Raw genomic sequence first — 18,999 nt, forward strand, 5'->3', positions numbered from 1 at the left:
CCCTAGCAGCAGCCTTCTCTGCTCAAGGAAACATTTGAAAGTGCTTCTGTTCACTTGGGTGCAGCTCGTAAATGAATTTGATTGCCCCCTCCTTTGGCTAGTTTTGAGGTTGTTTTAAAGATAGTATTTAACAAAACTGTTTGAACAGTAGAGTTTATAATATAAAACTTTAAAAAATATTTTTTTACTTATTTTATGTATATGAGTACACTGTAACTGTACAGATGGTTGTGAGCCACCATGTGGTTGCTGGGATTTGAACTTAGGACCTTCGGAAGAGCAGTCAGTGCTCTTAACCACTGAGCCATCTCTCCAGCCCCATATAAAACTTTTAATGAGAAGGTTGTTTCACTTTTTTTTCTTGTTTTGTTATTTGAGATCATTATTTTTTTCAACCAAAAGTTCCAGTTTCCATGTTATACCTTGGCTTTCGCGTATTTCTTAAATTTTGGATTTAATTTTAGATGCGTAGTACTTAACAGGGACAGTTGGCCAGTGCAAATTTAGAGTGTTCATGTATAGCTTATTTCTTAAAGGTTATAATGTTTATACATAGTAGAGAGATACTCAAGTTTTATTTTGCTAATACCTCTAAAAGGCAGTCATCTGTGCTTACATTAGTGTGTGTTTGTGTGTGTGTCTCTGTCTGACTGTCTGTCCATATAACTTTCCTATACTCTTTTACTTCCACAAACCAAAGAAAGTATTGACTATTGGCTCCTAGTAATAGCAGTAAAACAGCTTTCACACTTGAATAGCCCACATTTAGCCTTTTGAGAAGTGGATGATAGCCTGAATCTTTCCTCCCTGCAGGATTTCCACTAAAGTGTTAAGCTAACAAAACCAGATTCTTGTGACCAAATTTAGTGAGCTTTTCAACGTTATGGAGCTTGATTTTGTGTATCACAAGTGTGCTTTTTTTAAGTGATGTGCCGTCTAACTTTATTTGTGATTCCAACTAGTGGGACAATCTTGTTATGGAGTTTTTAGACTGGTTTTTCATCAGGAAAGTTGGATGCTGTACTTGAATTGTTGGTTCACAAGAAAACAGAGCGCTTCTCTTGAGTGCTAAGCCAGGACCCTGAGTCAGGGGTTTATTTCAAAGTTTGTTTTGGTGATGGCATAAAAACATAACAGGTTCTGAAATCCAGTTACTATATTAAATTTCATCACTTGTTTTTTAGGTATTCCAATAACTGTACCACCTCCAGGTAAAACTTTTTTCATGTCTTCTCCATCATTGTTAATGAACATGAAATTTCAAGCTTATAGTTACAGGAGGGCCGGTGTTGATGTGGTTAGAATGTACAATAGCTCACCGGGATTTCAAGGTCCTATTTTCAGCTCTGCCTTCGCTTCATTCCAGCACTAAGACAATTTAGTTTTCTTAAGCTTGTCTTACCCATAGAATTAGAAATTCTCACCTTAACAGTTTGTGAGAACAGTAGATGGTGTAAAGTAAAATCACTGTTTGAAAAGCCTTTTAGACCAATGACTTTTATTGTATGTAAAAGTGATCCAAAAAGAAAAGAGAAATAATTTATCTTGATATTATCATGGTTTCTGGTTGTTTATCCACTGTCATAATTCATTGTCATGAGAAAGTATGTTCTAGACCACACAGAAGTTGTATGGCTTAATAACTAGCTGAGCACTTGTTCTTAGAGTGGTGATTATTGGACCTTGGTGTAGTCAGTAGGAGCTTGAGTAGCCCAGCCTTGTACTTCCAATTTCTGTCAGTTACTTCCTACTGAAAGATTAGAGTTCAGTATAAAATCCAAGGAGTGTGAAGAGAGTCACTAGTGATTTTGCTGAGGAGAGTGGGTCTCAATACACAATGACCTGGATAAGCAGAAAATGAAGTTTAGACTGCAAAGGTTAGTGTCCGTGCTTAGCTAGGAATACAGTCACTGACTGTGTGTATGTGGCTGAGAAAAGGCTGAGCAGAAGAAGTCTAAGCCACTATTGTGTCTGAAAGACAGTCTGGCTGTGAATCTGTGTCGTGTAGGACGTGGACTCGAGGACTACTGTTGTAACTGCTAAGCCTGGGCTTGTCTTGATGTTAGTAGAAGAAGAGTTAAGAGGCTAAGCCTGGACAGAGTGACAAGCTTAGTAAACTTAACATAGTTTGAAACAAGGCTAAAGATTGATTTAGTGAAGCTCTGAGAAGAATGAGAGAACTGAGATTCGTGTCCCCAGAGAGTACTGAGAAGAGGCATTAAGTCATCAGGAAAGTTGCCAATAAGTGAAGATAGTTGGGATATAATAATGGACTTATCTCCATCAGGACATGAACCTGAGAGCAAAAGACTGAAACTCTTGAATTTGATGGCATTTCCTAGTAATGGAGGTTGTTAAAACCTGGGAGAAAAAAATAGGTCTCTTGAGTTGTGGGACTGTGAAGTCTTGCTTGGGCTGTGGTGCTGTGCCATATTCTGAAAGTATAGAGGAGATGACATACTAAGTGAGGTCCCTTTTAGCTGTATTGTCCTGTGGGATTTCATGTAGCTATGCAAGTGATTGAGGGTGCTGACCACACAAGACAAAGGTACAGATTATTTGCCTCCAGACTAATCAAAAATTTCTACTATGTGCCTTACTTTGTAGTCTGTTGTATTGTGTTATTTAAAGAATATTCCATGGCAGATTTTCTTGCTATGAACACATATATTTACTGGCTAGATTTTATTTACAAATTACATGCTTTAAAGAAATTTCTATAAATCTGAAACTCAGAATATTTTTAAAAGAGGTAAATGCTATTTTATTTGTGTTTCTTCAAAACATAATCTGATGGCAACACTGCTACTGTATATTTTATGTGGAAAAGGTAAGGCACTGAGACTAACTTTCTTAGACACACAAAATGGGGTGTGTGTGGTGCTGAAAATAAGACCGGGTGTCCTGACAGTTTGTGCTCTGTGTGTTAGACCAGACTGTTAATTAACAATGTTACTGCTCTAAAACACTGTTTATAAGTTTCAGCTTTATTTTTTCCTGTTCGTTATGACATAGAGAAGCACGTTTGTGTCCTCAAAAAATATTAGTGATACTCAGCAACTGTGTTTCACTCTTAATATTACGTATGCGTCCTGTTTGTTTGTTAATATCTTATCTTTGGTTGAATGTTTCAGGTTTCCCCCCTCCACCAGGCGCTCCACCTCCATCTCTTATACCAACAATAGAAAGGTAAAGCCGTGTGCTACTTTGAGTTGTTGATCATTGACAGCCTTGCAGCAGAACCTTACAAATATGTCTTTGCTTGCATTTCCTAATAGATATAGCACCTGTCCATGCATAAGTTTAATCTGTATTAATTACTTAGATGAAACTATAGCCTAATATCAAAACAGGGAAAAGAAAAAGGTTGTTAGAAATCATTAATAATGAATTTTTATCTATTGAAAAGAGGAAAGAACAACTGTTACTGTACCTTAATAAAAAGAAAAGCTATTTTCTTCCCGCTATCCTGCTGCATCTCTGCTTCCTGAGCTGGAACGCCTGAGCTGTCCCCTAAGGCAGTGTGGCCTTATTTTCTCATGTCTTGTACTTAATTTTCTTAGCCTCCTGTATTGAAGAGTATTCCCCCCGGCAGTTTGTGTTTAACCCCCCCTTAAGATTTCACATCAGTGTTGCCAGCTTACTGTCTCTCTAGACTTCATTGTGAAGATTATAATGGTGCACATCTCAGCCAGCAGAACTCACTAGTGAATGGGAGCTATTCCATTACTTCATTCTGAGTGGAAATTCTAAAAAGTATTAGTCAAATTATGTAAAAGCAAAGGAAAATTGGGCTCACTTAGTATGGTGGCATCTAGCCATCCATGTAGTATTCAAGGTGCTGCTCCAGAAAGCAAATTGTGAGAGGTGAGGATTTAGTTTTCATTACATTCTTGTTAAATACATACTTGTTTCTCAGAGTGTTCTATCTAAAGTATTAATTACTGATGATTTATAACTAATTTAGAGTCATTAAAACCAATTTTTTAAGATTAAGTTTTAAACCCCAAACATTTCTTTAGTTTCAGATTTTCCTTGTCTATCTCACTGAGTCAGCTGAAATTGATTGCACGAGTTAGGCTGAACAGTATCAGCAAGTACCTACTGGGTCTGAGGTTTTTGAAGTGAAAAAGTCCATGTTATATTAAAAAAATAGCAAGACCTTGTAACAGATTTTCAGACTTACTTTTGCCTTGCTCTCTTTTGTTTCCACTGAACTCTTAAGATTGAGTACGCATTTGCATTAGATATAAAGATCCTTCTCTCCTCCACAGTGGCCATTCCTCTGGTTATGACAGCCGTTCTGCACGAGCATTTCCGTATGGCAATGGTAAGTTACTCACCACCCAGATCCACCGTGAATCAGCAGAGTACATCTTGGTAAAGAAATAGAAACATGTTTTCATGGCTTAAGTTAGCAGAGTAACTAAGAAGTAACAGTTGAAAGAATTAAGTCTGTATATCTGACAGACTGCTTTAGAAAATATACTTTATCAATTGATGCCTTAAAAATTTGTAGCACAATAGGTCTTGAGGGTTCAGCTTATCCTGAAACAGCATAGGATTTATTTATCTCAGTCTCACTGTCCATGAGTCCTGTGTCCAGGTGACCTTAGTTTTTTTCCTTTTTTCTTTTCTTTTGGTAAGCTATGTGTATGTTGCCATCATCCACCCCTGCCGCCTGCCTCTCTTTTTCACTTTTAACAACTTCAGGCACACCAAAGGCTTCTGGTGCTCCTTTGTTTACTTTAAAATGCTGTACATTGTACTAACTTAAGGTGGGGTGAGTTATAGTGGTTATCCTTATTCAGTTCATTGGTCAGGAGGAGATGGCCAGTGACTGGACAGAAAAGAAGTTATCTTGAGAAATGAGTGAGAGGCGTCTCCTACTCAGCCGTAGGTGACTGTGTATGCTGTGCAGTGGTGTGGGGTAAGGGAACAGTAACTTAGGAACTGCAGGTGTCGTGCTCACACCTGCAGCATAGGTTTACTTTGGAGACAGAACAAGTTGGGTTTCCAGACTGGCACAATAAAGCAAACGTGATGAGAACACTTTACATGAAGCTTTTTATTTTCCCAGCATAGGAAAGTAATGATTGTTTATATTATGCTTTATAAGTGTTCAGGAATGTGTTTCAAGGAGCATATGGCCCTTAATTTAAAAAAAAAAATAAGTATTTTTTGTTCCTAAAAATGCTAGTAATGACTTGAGCCCTTCAGTGAGTCAGTCTTTGTTTGTGGAGGGTCTTGCTTCAGTCATAGTGGTGGCTGTTAGCTGTGGCAACATCCACTTAACATTATAGTGGAATTTCCTGTATATTGCATCTTTTATGAAGGATTCTCCTGTAGCAATGTGATGCTACTTGATGGTACCTTTCCTCCAGAGAGGGATGACTTCTTGTTGGAGTCAGTCCTCACATAGAGTGCCACTGCCTCAAGAACTAAGGTCATGTGCTATTCAAGTTCCACTTTGAGTTCTCTTGCCATACTCCCTTCTGCGGGTTCTTTCTCCACTGAGGTCCACAGTCCCTGCAATGGATACTGTGCATGGTGAAGGGAAGGTGGGAAGAACAATCCTGTACATAGTTGTTAGGTGAAACACTCCCAGACAGACAGCAAGAGAATAGCATGGGCATCATGAGATTGTCTCACCGTGTGACATGAAAGAGAGAGAGGCTTAGAAGAGTCTGGATTAGATGGTATCTGCAACAAAGATGGTAAATGAAAGATCCACAACTACCCGTTGAACACCCATTCCTAAATGGACATTTGTGTCACCCTTGGAAGGTTCAGACAACGTTGAGGAGGTAGGGTGGAGTGCTGTAAATGCTGCCTGTCTTCTAAGCATGGCATGGCCATTGCACTCACACATGAACTTTGATCGTAGCAAATAACCAGGCCCATCAACATTCCATAAGAGGCCCCACCTTTCTCTAAGAGTATGCATGCTGCTGGTTACTCAGCTAGGGGGAGGCATTTCATAGCCAGTGGTAAATTGTCCACTTGTCTATGTGCCTGTAAATAATACACCATCCATGCTCCTATAAGAAATTCTAGTTAAACTCATTGGTTCTAACTAACTGGCTAGATTAATGGCTCAGGCTGTGGTTCTGAGATAGAATATATGAGCATATGAGTTAGGGCCTAGGTTCAGTCCCCACTGCTGAAAGGATAATGAAATAAAGCCAATAATAAAGACCTAGTGGTAGTTCTCTAGGCTAATGACCTCCTGTGATCAGTTTCTATTCTTCTTAGTAAAGAGAGCAAGAGATGTACCTAAGCCTTTGTGGATTTGGTTTCCTGCTTGTGGGCATATGGGAACAGGTAGAGAGCTTTTCTTAGATAGGCTTCTCAGATGCCTTTACCTAATCATCATTCATGGGACCTGTGTTTCAGAGTAGCATGTTCTGGTCTCTCTACAGCACTCATCTGGAGGTGGACATTATAATGTGTCACATTTCCTCCATTGAAGGTAGAGGAAATATTATTGGACTTAAAAGGCATTTCTGTAGTAGAATCTATGTCCTGGTGCCATGCTTAGTCATTAGACTGAAAGTAAAACATTCCCCTAAGGCTGTGGGTTTACCTTGAGGCACCTGTCCTGCTCTTTTCCAAGGGTCCCAGTGTTAGCCACTGTTTTCACAATCTCCACCCTCTCCATCAGGGTACAAGCTCCCTCCCTCTTCTGTACCCCCGTAGCAGTACAAAGGAATTGTTAAATCATGAGCTCTGTGGTTGCCTATGCTTGGATCTTGGGTCCAGCTTGTCTCAGGTAACCTTGCATGAAGTAGAATCTTTTCCTCATGTTAACTGGAGCTAGAGTTCAAGTTTAGCACAGTACCTATGATATATAGGCATTTCCTAAGCATCACTCATTGAGTTCATCTGCTTGAGTTTTACCTTTTTTATGGTATTGGGAGTTTCTGTCACGCTGTCTGTCCCATGTGCTTGCTTCAGTACAGGTGAAACAGTGACTAGCCCTTATCAGAAAGTCATTCCTGAGAATATTGACCCAGCCTTTTAGAATTGTTTTTAAATGGCTAACTAAGAACTCAACTCTTTCTCAGAGTAACAGATGTTTGCTTTTACTGTTAGGAAGCAGGAATCTCCCACTTACTGTCTGTATAGCTCCCAACTTTTCTCCCAGGGACAAGCTGGGTTCTCCTTATCCTAGCCAAATGAAGCTTTACAATAAAGGCACCAGACAGAGCTTCTTTGCTGGTCTGTTTTACCTTTATTTTATTTATTTTAGATTTTATAGTTCATCCTTGTACTTCTGAGCAACACAAAATAATATATTTTCTGGATATGATCTGAAGACTGCTTATGAAGTGAGACCTTTTTAAAAATAAGTTTTTCAGGAATATTAGGAGACAAGCTTTTTTTTTTTTTTTAATCATTATTTTGGCTCACAGATTTAAAGGTTCACATCTATAACTTAGACAACCCATGACTCTTAAGCCTTGTGTGGTAGTGGTATTTAATGAAGCCACACCATTCAGCTGATGGCCAGGACAGAAATGAGTGAAAGAAGTGATTTATGGCCCACAGTCCTCCTGAAGAACATGTTCCCTGTGACCCAAAACTTCATATAGGCCTATTTTCTCAGTTTAAAGAAATATTTAAAATTTGTTTTTATTTTTTTGAGTATGGGTGTTTTGCCTGTACGTCTGTCTGCGTATCAACCACAAGCATCCTTGGTGCCCATGGAAAACAGAAGAGTGGTCAGATCCCCTGGACCTGGAGTTAAGATGGTTGTGAGCTGCCCTGTGGGTCCTAGGAAGCAAACTTGGGTCCTCTGGAATACATGCAGTCAGTGCTGGGAACCCTTTCATCTTCATGAAGCCATTCCTCTTGAATCCTTCCCCCAGGTGTTTATCATGTAGTCATGTATTCAGAATAAGGATTTGTAAAACACACACACACATGCTTTGCTTACATGTACAGGTGTGCACCATGTGCATGTGTGCAAAGCCCATGGATATCAAAAGGTGTCATCTGATTCCCCTGGAACTGGACTTAAGAGACAGTTGTAAGCTGCCTTGTGGGTGCTGGGGAATGAACAGTGTCTTCTTGTTTCTGTTTTTGATATTGGAAAGTTTGTGGTTTCTTATTCTTGGCAAACAGAGTGTAATACTGGGTCCCATAACCTTTGCTTTTAATGTGCTTTTTCCTTTAGTTGCCTTTCCCCACCTTACCAGTTCTGCTCCTTCATGGCCTAGCCTTGTGGACACCACCAAGCAGTGGGACTATTATGCACGGAGAGAAAAAGATCGAGATCGAGACAGAGAGCGAGACCGGGACAGAGAGCGAGAGCGAGACCGGGACAGAGAAAGGGAGCGCACCCGGGAGCGGGAGCGGGAGCGGGACCACAGCCCCACCCCAAGTGTTTTCAACAGGTTGGTTGGGTGTGCAGGGCCTTGAGCACACTTTATTTTTACTCAGTTTTATTTGATGTGAGGAGGTGAATTCCAGTTCACTTGGGAAAGGAATACTCAAGGTCTGCTTAGAAAAGCAATTTTGAAATCATACTCATTTTGTTCTTGAGGATTTGAAGTATTATAAGTAGCAGTTTTCACACCATGTTGTTCACTTGGTCCTTAAAGGAATTTTATATACCCTCACAGATTTCTGTCTTTTCACCTAAACATAATTTCTCAATGATTGGTTGGCCACATGGAGAATCACGTACCAGGAGAGCCATGCTCTCTTAAGCTAGTCTTGATCCTGTTTTAGATAAGTTTAATTAGTTCGTAACTCATATACATTCCTAATGTATATTATTTTCAAATTAAATTGCCAGTTTATGTATTGTGAGTTAAAAATACTGATGTACTGAGTGTCCCATCTATTTTTTTATTGTTTCATTCATGTGAATGACATTTTGAATCCTGTTCTAGGCCAGAAATAGTGCTGTATCCTAAAATGCGTAAATACTCATACATTGTCTTTACACATTAAAGTCACAGTACTGTTAAGCTGAGACTCAGTCAAAGAGAATATAACAAAGAACTGGAAAAGATGATAAGAATACCTTTTCTCCCACTCAGGTTGCTCATGACTTGACACATAGGTATTTAATACAATTTTATTGATCAAATAGGTAAATGACAGTATGGCGCATATTATACATGTAAGTGTGACGTACAGTGCTGGCCACAGCCACTGAGCATTACAACTCTGCTTATGTTCAAGGGCAGGATTTTTTTTCAGGAAATTGTCTAGTTTCTAATGTGGTTGGAATATACCTTTGAAGTACCATATTGTCTCTAAAATATATGTGTCGTAGTTAAAGATCTTAGTGCAGAAATGCATTGGAAGAAGATTCTTGCATCACACACCATATGCACACACGCATGCATGCACACATGCACAGAGGCTACTGAGTTTCTGCTAAATTGGAAAATGTTAGTGGTTAAACCATGTGTTCATTTTCAGGTTGCTGAGTTTTAAGGCATTTTTTAAATTTGAGAAAAAGCTTAAGGCCAGAAAAGCAAAAGGTAGAAGAATTCTGTGTTCTGACTTGTCTTAGGAAAATTGTACTTGGAAATACTCATGGGAAGTAAAAGCTGTTTCTAAAGACTGACAAAAATATTCTAAAAGCAAAACATACATAGTATGTGTTGCATTACAAATTACAGGGTCACTTTTGAAAATTAGAGAGCAGTTTTAACATCTGTTTTTAAGGCAGTTTAATTGAGGGCCAGAAAAAAGACTGGCTGCTATAGGATGTTAGAAAATGTGCTTTAATGAGTTCCAGGCCTGGAGCAACATTTGCAACTGTGGTGTGTATCAGAAAGGGTGGGGCGCTGCTGTGAAGGGCCGACTCCCCTGCAGTCTGTTGTTCATATGACTGCCTATAGCATTCAAGGGCCCCAGGAATTGGCTCTAGGGCAAAGGGGGGGGGCTATACATCATGAGATTGTGAACTAACTGACCTTCATTATTTTATGCAAGCTTAGTTACAAAGAAAACCTCATTTGTTGATAGAATTAATTGTAATATTCATTTGTCACTGTACTGGTTTGTTTTACCTTGGAGAGAATTATTAGAAGCCCAGAAACCTTTATAGGAAGTGGTCTGCTTCTGAAAATGTAAGCACTAAATTCCTTGAAGAATTCCGTTTCTTTATAATGTGCTGTGTGCACATGCTCATCGTCCCCTAGTGCCCCTTAGAGCTCAGAGGACAACTCGCAGGAGTCAATTCAGTCCTCCTACCATATGGAAACTGAGGATCAAACTGCCAGGCCTGGCAGCAAGTACCTTTCCCCACTGAGCTATTCTTTCAGGGCAAGAATTCCACTTACTGCCTGCTTACTCTCACTAAGCACTTGAAACATTACTGTTGGTCTCATGGAAACCTTGACAAAGATTGTCAATTACAGATGAGAAACCTTGAGGTTTAAAGTAGTGAAGTTCCACATCCCAGGGCACAGGCCTAGAGCGCACTGCACGTTCATGTGCACGTTGCCACTCTGCACTGCCTGTCAGTAACGTGCTCCAGAAAAGCATGGCTGTACTAGTACATGTGTATGTATGTATTGAAACATGTTTTTATAAAACATTTTACAGTCTTAATATATCCCAGGTCATCATTTGGCCAACAGTGTGTCTGGCATTAAATGTCATTACTGACCACCCCTTTGCTAGGTGGTCACAGGCTGCCTTGTTCTTCTGTACAGCTTATGATTTCCTCAAGCCGGTTATTCCCAGGCAGATTCTTGAGCATCTTGCTGCTACATACAAATTCCTAGTTATTTTTTAAAACTAAAGCTTTTAACAGTATTCTAAAAGATGTTTATTTTAAATAACAGAATTGTCTGATACTGGGTTTTAAAATCTTGACTTTCATGTCAGGTACAAAAAGGAAAAAGCCAGACATGGTAGTACATGTGTGTAATCCCCAGAAAATAGAGCTGTGATTTGTATGCATGCATTTGAAGTTTTTAGCCACATGTCATCATTAATGTACACAGTGGGCAGGGACAGAGATAGGTGAGGTAACGGAGATATTCAGGTTGTATGGTCTGTGGGAATACAGGTGTGTTGATGGCTCTCTTCATGTTTATTCTTCTGCATGTGGTGGAAGTTGTACTATTTCTGCTGGTAAAAAGCAAACACTTAAAAAAATTTTTTTAACCTCATTTGTCTGCCTTCTACTGTAGAAGCCACTGTGAGCCATTTATTTTTTAATCTTTATTACATGACCAATGCTTTGCACATAAGATTTTCCCCCATATATCTGAGATATATAAATATATAAAAAGAGAGCAAAAAGAAATATCTGTTGATTAAGGTTTAAATCAACTACAGGTCTCTTTTTTTTCAGAAATGTGACATAACATGAAAACTGTCATTAAAACAGATGTAACAGGATGCCATCATTTTAGTGCACTGCCTTCTTAAGTTAGATATGTCACTGATCTGTGACTTGGTCCAGCAAATACAAGTTAGCTTGCTGGCTTCTGTTGGGCTTCAGAGGCTTTTCCTTCTCAGTCAGCTAAATTGCAGTCCTGGTATCAATGTTGGCACTTGTGTTGCAGTGATGAAGAACGATACAGATACAGGGAGTATGCAGAGAGAGGCTATGAGCGCCATAGAGCTAGTCGGGAGAAAGAAGAGCGGCACAGAGAACGACGTCACAGAGAGAAGGAGGAGACAAGACACAAGTCTTCTCGCAGGTTTGTTCTTTAATAGTGACCCACTCCCAAATAGCTAACTGTAGACTATTCCTAACTGAAAGACCAAGAGCAGCCTGGTGTGCTGCAGCTTTATGAGCATCAAATACAATTTTTAAATCTAACAAAGTTGCATTTCTTTTAATATCTTCCAGACAAAATTAGCACAGGATAAAAATAAGATGTCTGGGTGGTTTTTGTTTGTTTTTACATTATCTGTTTGATAGAGGGGAATTTGGGCATATGACCCAATCTTTATAATAAAATATTAAAATGCTGTTTGGCTTAAGAAAAAAATTGGGGCCTATGGTTTTAAAATAAATTAGAATCAATTTTAATTAATGCCCATTGTGCCTGAAAATTCACCCTATAAAATAGTATTTCCTGTTCAGTTGTAAACACTTTTAGAAGATGACTTGCATAAAGTCTTTAAGAACAGAGTAATGGGTACTGGAAATCTGGGATGGTATGTATGGGTGACAATGACCCCCAAATGTAGTCTATGTGTAAAATCTCATGCAGAATAACTCTCCAAAGTCAGAAAACAAGTTTATCTGAAATCCAGGCTTACATTGATTGGTTAGACCAGATTGATTTTGTCTCCATTGTTAAAACACAATTCCTTTTCCTGTAGTAATAGTAGACGTCGTCATGAAAGTGAAGAAGGGGACAGTCACAGAAGACACAAGCACAAAAAATCTAAAAGAAGCAAAGAAGGAAAAGAGGCCGGCAGTGAGCCGGTCCAGGAGCAGGAGAGCACCGAAGCTGCCCCTGCCGAGTAGGCTCCACCTCTGTGTACATCTGCCCCAGAAATAGATGCTGTAAATCTCCTTATTTTTCTGGATAATGTTGAAGAAATATACCTTTAATCTTGTTCTGTTAGAATGAAACGTTAACTTTTTCTTTCCCAAAATAAAAGTGTGCATTTTTGTGTGTGTTAAGTTAAACATCTTTGTCTTGTAATATTTAAAGAATAAAAGACAGAAGTGACTTTATAGCTAAGAACGTAATGTGAATTAAGTCAGCAGGGTATTCAAAGCTAAGGTTGGCCTGTGTACACAGTCTGCTGAGGGTCAAGGACTCATCTTGGCTAGCTTTCTGCTTAGTGGGATACTGTTGCAGAAGAGGTGCTGCAAACTCTCCCCCACCAGACCCCCCTCCCTTGTCGTGAAGCCAGCAGTGTCATCTTACTGCTGTGACACTCCTGCATCTTCAAGAACTTGGACACATTCTTGATATCACAATTTTTGATAGCAGGTTTTTAGTGTTCTGAATTTGGGTCCTTATTAACTAAGTGAACTATTTGTATATCTAAATTCATAAATGGTGTGAGGCATTTGGGTGGCCCCAGTGATGTAACTTGTGTGTGCTTCGCAGCAGGCACATGAATTTGCCTGGCACAGCATCAGACCACTTCATGGCCATCTGTCTGAGCAAGGCTCAAGTGCTCTGGCTGCTGTTAGCATGTTTTCCAAGGCGCAGTGGTAGCATAGAACGAGAGGATATTTTTTATACCCTTTCCATATTAAGAAGAAAAATAAACTCAGTGACAGTAGTGATCAGTCATTTCTTATTAAAACCAGAACACAGGTTACAATCTTGTCTAACCTCGAGAGGCGGTCCAGAGCAGCACTGGGGCTGGGAGCATGATGTGTGAAAGGGTGAGACAGTTTAGAGCCGCCAGTAAGAGGACTTCTCTCACTTAAAAGATATTCATTTCTCATTTAAATCCTCTGCCATTAAACTTAAATGCCCATAATGTGCTCTGTCTTCAACTCCACTTATACCACATTTGTAATTGATTTGAATTAAGTGTGGCATACAAACCGTGTAAGTTTTTATGGGCTTTTTATTGAATTAAAAAATATCTAAACTTAAAAGATTTGGAGTAATGAGAAATCCTCTACACCAAATAAAAATTATCATTAGTTTTTATTTTTGAGAACATTCTCTGAGGTGTAACTTGTTTTCATAATATCATACTTTTCTGGCATTTTTTACAATATATTCTTTAAATATAAAAATTGACAAGATAAATACAATTTTACCTAGCCTATCTGTGATTTTTCTAAGATCCATCATTGATTTTATAAAAAAGTACCAGGCCAAGAAGCTATGGTGAGAGTAATTCTCCCCTTAAGTTCTTTGAGCATCCTTGCCAAGCAAGCATGTATCATACCCGATGTACTTCTACCGTTGACAGCGAGAAGAACGTCACCACATCTAAAAAGAACACAGCATTGAGATCAGAACTACTTCACAGTTGAAGCTCCTCAAAGGGACTTGGGTGGTCCTAGGGTTTGTCATATTTGTCTATTTTAATTCTGATCTGATTTTCCCTCTTTACATAAGTTCTCCAAGCTCCACTCAGCTTGCATTAGAAGGTATAGTAGTATATAGGAACTTGAGGGCGGTTATAATCTTGGGTTTCTTACTACCTAACTAGTACACTAATTTTTTAATTCTCATTCTTCAGGAAAGTATAATCTATGCTTTTTCTTTCAAGTGGGGCCAAGTTTTTACATGTAGAAAACAAAAATACTTGAATATTATTTTTTGCTAAGTAATCATTACCTGATTCTTCCATCATTGTATGCGGGTGTTCCTTCAACAATGGACTTGATAAAAAATGGTTTGTTACCACTGTATTCTTCATAGCCTCCCACAATGCAGAAGCCCAGACTTCCAGCTGTGTTCCTTCGTAGGATCACATCTTTACAGTTATATAAGTACCTGAAATAGAATGCAATTAGTGTCTGTACAGTTGAGTTTTCTAGCTGTGATTTCTCTCATTCACTTGCGGGGGGTGGGGGGAACACCTTTTTAAATGAAAAATAATGCATATATTTCCCTCAGGTGACAGCAACTTTTAACGCTCTTGTGCTTTTGTATTTGATCTCTCTTTTCCATAGCTGAATACCCTTTCAACAAAAGGACTTAGTGTTATGTTCTATTTGTGTTTCTGCTGAGAAAGATGGCCACATTTTTTGGTTGAGGATACAATAATGCATGAGCCAAAAGTTGGATATGTCTCAATACTTCTAATGATAACCCACAGTGGGACATACTGAGGGAATATAACTTTTATATACTTGGAGGCTCTCATAATTTGTAAAGAAGACAAACATCCTCAGAATTAGTGATTAATCGCAAGGACAATAATTTTAACTTATGCTAATGAACTTCATTTAGTTGTAGACTTTCTATTGGAAAATACAGGTTTATACTCGCATAGACTTAAGAGAAGACCGTAGACAAAGTGGATGGAAAAATAGTAGAGCAGTTGTAGGAAAGTAACAGCATAACTGCAACAGAGGGGACTCGGGGAAGCGAGCTGGAGCACAGCTGGCTGGAGACGCGTGCAGCCTTCAGCTAGAACAGCCATGGCTGGCAGAGCTGGGTGCAAACAGCTGATTACAGTAGACCGTGTCGGAAGATGGGGGTCGCTCTAAGGATCTAGGAACTGCTTTTGACTGGAAGATAGTGTTTTTATGTTGGTAGAAATGAAGATGTTTTGTTTATAGACTATACCTTAAAATAATCAGTTGCTTTTTGATAATCAATAAAAATGATCTTGTGAAATATTAAGCAATGAAGTTTGGTCATTACACTAATTGCTGAACTTTCTTGTCAGTTAACAACTGTGATGGCTATTCTTGGTTGCAACTTGACTGCATCTGGAATTAACTAAAACTCAAGTGGCTAGGTTCCCCTGTGAGCGATTCTTTCCCTAATCATTCGAAGTGGGAAGACCCACTATAGTCCAGATCTTATGTGAGGGTGGGAAGATCTACCTTCAATCTGGGCCATGCTGCTGGCAGCCTGTATAAGGCCATGAAGAAGGCAGCTTGCTCTCCCTTGCAAGTCCATTCCTTCATTGCCATTAGAGACTACTTTGGGATTCCAGCATATACTGAAGACCACCTGAGACTCCAGCCTCATGGCCTGAGCAACTATTGGATCCTTGGACCTTCCATTGGTAGACAGTCATTATTGGGCTAGCTGAACCACACAGCCTGTAAACCATATATATATGATATGTATATGAATATCAGTTCCTCTAGAGAACCCTGACTGATACAGTTGCCTTTTTCATACTGTTCCTTTCATTTCAAATAAAACAAGCCCATTTTTTGTTTTAGAGGCATTGACGTACCCATACATCATGTACAAGATTTTCTTTAATTGAAATGATAAAAAAACCCATAAATTTCACTTATTGAAAACTCATTTCTACTCTTAAGTGCTTAATTCCCACAAACCTGAGTAGCACATATCTTGTAGGAACTGTCCTGTACGAGATGCCACACTGTTCAGTTCCAATTTATCTGACTTTAGTAAAAGCATCACACATTCCACCTTGATTGACATGCCCCACCCCCTTTCTTTTTTGGTAGGAAAAAAGTAATGAGATGACTCCTGTCCAGGGGTATGATCCACTCTTCCAGTCATAACACTTTAGAACATATAAATATGACTAGGTATATAGAGCAGTCTCTGAAACTAAATGCTTCTCAGTCTTTGGACCATTGTTTTTTGGGGGGTGGGGGGTGTTTTGTAGGGTTCTTTTGGTTTTGTTTTCTTTTTCAGTATTTCTGTGGCCCCTATTTGACCAAATATTTTTATGTTGACCAGCTGTAAACACAACTATCTAAAACTATGAGACTAGTCAATATTAAATTACAAGTGTATCTGTTTCTTCCACTCTTCATAGTGGAAAAGGCATTGGCTTAGGTCTGCTTTTAGATGTTTCAGTAGTACTCTGCTCTTGACCTTGGAGAATGTCAGTGATATGCAAAATCCTTGCTTTCCTGTAGCATGCATTCCAGAAGGGACTCATGTTCCTACCCTTTTATTCTGTTGTAGGAGCAAAACCACTACATTAAGCTCTGTTAGCATCAGACTGCTTAGCTGGGACTGATGACCCATTTTTTTCTCCTTGCATTACTTATCACCCACTGGGAAACTTGTAGCTGGTTCAGATCAGTGACCTTTCAGATTAAGTGACTTTACCCTCTAGCTGTGAGTGTGAGCTTTTTTCTACTCTGAGCTCATTTTTTAAATTGAGGTCTAATTGAGAAGGATTTGGCATGGTGTAAGGAATGGCAAGGGCTCTGGTCATTTTTCCAGTGTGATTATGGTTAGGCTCACAGGGAAACATTTTTTGTTTTGTTTTTTTGTTTTTGTTTTTTGTTTTTCAAGACAGGGTTTCTCTGTATAGCCCTGGCTGTCCTGGAACTCTGTAGACCAGGCTGGCTTCGAACTCAGAAATCCACCTGCCTCTGCCTCCCAAGTGCTGGGATTAAAGGCGTGTGCCACCACTGCCTGGCACTCACAGGGAAATTTAACTCAAGTGAGCAAATTAAGAATGAGAAGCCTTGAGCTGCTCAAGGCTTAAAAAACAAGAAGCCAAAACAGAAGTTTAACATTAGAATGTAAACTGTGTCTGTTAGCCAAGGCAATGTCAAGCCTATGTCTGTGACTGGATAGAAGCAGCAGAGATCATGAATTGATTCTCCATACTTTAGATTATTGCATTATCTTATCCATAGAAAATTTAATAATTTTGGATACTTTGGACTTAATTTTACCTATTCTCTCTTTAAAAAAAAAATCCCATCATTGTTTTTATATTGTAATCACAAATCCAAAACACATCTGATTATTAACGTATACAGAAGAAAAACAGTGGCTGAGTTTGGAAAACAATAGATTAGGCTTATTTTGAGAAAAGAAAGTTGATCACATAACCAGTTTCAGTCCTTTACAAAAGGTCATCTTAATTTTGTTAGCCCTGTCTGTTTGGGTAGTTCAGCTTTTTGCCCTAATTTACTTGTAAACATTACCACTAATTTTCAACTCTGGGCAGAGTTGTGGAGAGCCTTCTCCTGTGGCTAGTTCCTGGACGAGGGCTCCTGTGTCAATCGTTCTCTGCTGGCACTCTGCCACCCTGTGCTATTCAGCTCATGAACAAAGTGTCTCTTTAGATTGCTTAACTACGGAGGCAGAGAACTCATCCAATCCAGGTGGGATTAAAAATTTTTTTTTGCTCAAATGGGGTGCTAAGTAAATAGTCTGCAGAGCATTCTGTGGTAACCTTTCATGACTTTTATAGTTCATAATAGTAGATACTTTTATCAGGATATCTTGCACTCATGATTCTGGAGTCAATAAAAGGCTTTTCTTAGTACGTAAGGGATTCATTGTTTCATCAGTAAATGTCTACTCAACAGCAGTTCCAGACCTTCTGAAATACTAGGTTTTTTTGGAAGGGTCCACCCACTGTTATAATACACACTAAAATGCATCATTTTACATATTAAATATAGGTAGGCTTGGGGGACAAGTGTTTGATATGATTTTAAAAATACCTTTGCTCTTGAAATGATGTGGCCATTTGGTTTTTGATGGATGGGACTTTTCAATCACACAGGGAAGGGGATAGGATAAATGACAAGAAATTATAGGCTAAGGAGCAAGCGGCAGTGAAAAAGCTATCTATACTGTCCTGGTGCAGGACTCTGATGGTCCAGAACTCATATTAGGGTAGAAAACAAAACAAAACAGAAAAACCCAAAGACATAAATCAGTTAAAGCTAAATAGAGGCTTAGCATTCTCTTGGGGGCTACTTCCAACTTACTAATGCATCATGATTAAAATCATCGACTCAGGAATGGCAGGCTTAGCTGGCAGCTCCGCCATGCAGCGTGAGCATGTCAGCTGACAGCTCTGAACCTTAGTTTCCCTCTGAGTCCCAGGGCACGTGATTCTTGACTTCACAGAGCATGTGAAGCTCTCAGAAGAAACTCTGGTCTAACTCAGGACTCATAAACATTAGTGGCTCCATAGCTGCCCTTACACTGAGTGGCTTCAGTATACCCACACAGTAGACCTGGCTCATGATCTAAGTGTCAAACTTTAGCTAGAAAGAGAAAATACTGATGCCTGTCTCCTTCCTCTTCAATATTAACAATCCCGATTCAAGTATGTCAGGGGCTTCAGGAGAGGAAAGGGTTAAAATTCTTAGGCAAGAAGAGAACTGAGTTAATGCATATTTCTATCATGCTAGTCCAGATGAGAGCATGCTTTGAAGAACTTCCAGATGTGGAATGTGGGCCCTGAGAGCCAACAAAGTAAAATGTCATCAGTGTTCTCTGTTGAATGGCAGTTTGTAATTTGTAGAGCTGGCAGAAAGTCCGGAGCTGCTACAGGGGTCCCCCCAGCATACGGTGCTATCAAGGAGCACATGACTACCAATGTACTTTTATCTGGATCTTTATCACCTACTCTTTTTTTTTTTTTTAGATATTTTCTTTATTT

The 18,999-nt window shown here is 39.2% G+C and overlaps 2 protein-coding genes across 14 annotated transcripts in view; one reads left to right on the plus strand and one right to left on the minus strand.

The window, feature by feature from the left end:
* Fip1l1 (factor interacting with PAPOLA and CPSF1) overlaps positions 1 to 12,680 on the plus strand; it is a 62,088-nt gene extending 49,408 nt beyond the window's left edge. For 6 of the 9 annotated variants that reach the window (XM_031342745.1, XM_031342746.1, XM_031342751.1 and 3 more), the window contains 6 exons: positions 1,185 to 1,211; positions 3,135 to 3,189; positions 4,275 to 4,330; positions 8,180 to 8,399; positions 11,544 to 11,681; positions 12,313 to 12,680. In XM_031342745.1, the coding sequence (XP_031198605.1) occupies positions 1,185 to 1,211; positions 3,135 to 3,189; positions 4,275 to 4,330; positions 8,180 to 8,399; positions 11,544 to 11,681; positions 12,313 to 12,460 (644 nt within the window). In that variant the 3' untranslated portion in view covers positions 12,461 to 12,680. The remainder of the gene's footprint in view (positions 1 to 1,184; positions 1,212 to 3,134; positions 3,190 to 4,274; positions 4,331 to 8,179; positions 8,400 to 11,543; positions 11,682 to 12,312) is intronic. The other 3 variants (XM_031342747.1, XM_031342748.1, XM_031342753.1) reach the window with 1 other exon arrangement.
* A 549-nt stretch (positions 12,681 to 13,229) lies between these two features.
* Positions 13,230 to 18,999, minus strand: part of Lnx1 (ligand of numb-protein X 1) — a 118,290-nt gene continuing 112,520 nt past the window's right edge. For all 5 annotated transcript variants that reach the window (XM_031342743.1, XM_031342742.1, XM_031342740.1 and 2 more), the window contains 2 exons: positions 14,253 to 14,411; positions 13,230 to 13,901 (listed from right to left, as the gene is read on the minus strand). In XM_031342743.1, the coding sequence (XP_031198603.1) occupies positions 13,766 to 13,901; positions 14,253 to 14,411 (295 nt within the window). In that variant the 3' untranslated portion in view covers positions 13,230 to 13,765. The remainder of the gene's footprint in view (positions 13,902 to 14,252; positions 14,412 to 18,999) is intronic.

The sequence above is a fragment of the Mastomys coucha genome, unplaced genomic scaffold (assembly GCF_008632895.1).
Source record: "Mastomys coucha isolate ucsf_1 unplaced genomic scaffold, UCSF_Mcou_1 pScaffold22, whole genome shotgun sequence".
Taxonomy (NCBI): Eukaryota; Metazoa; Chordata; class Mammalia; order Rodentia; family Muridae; genus Mastomys; species Mastomys coucha.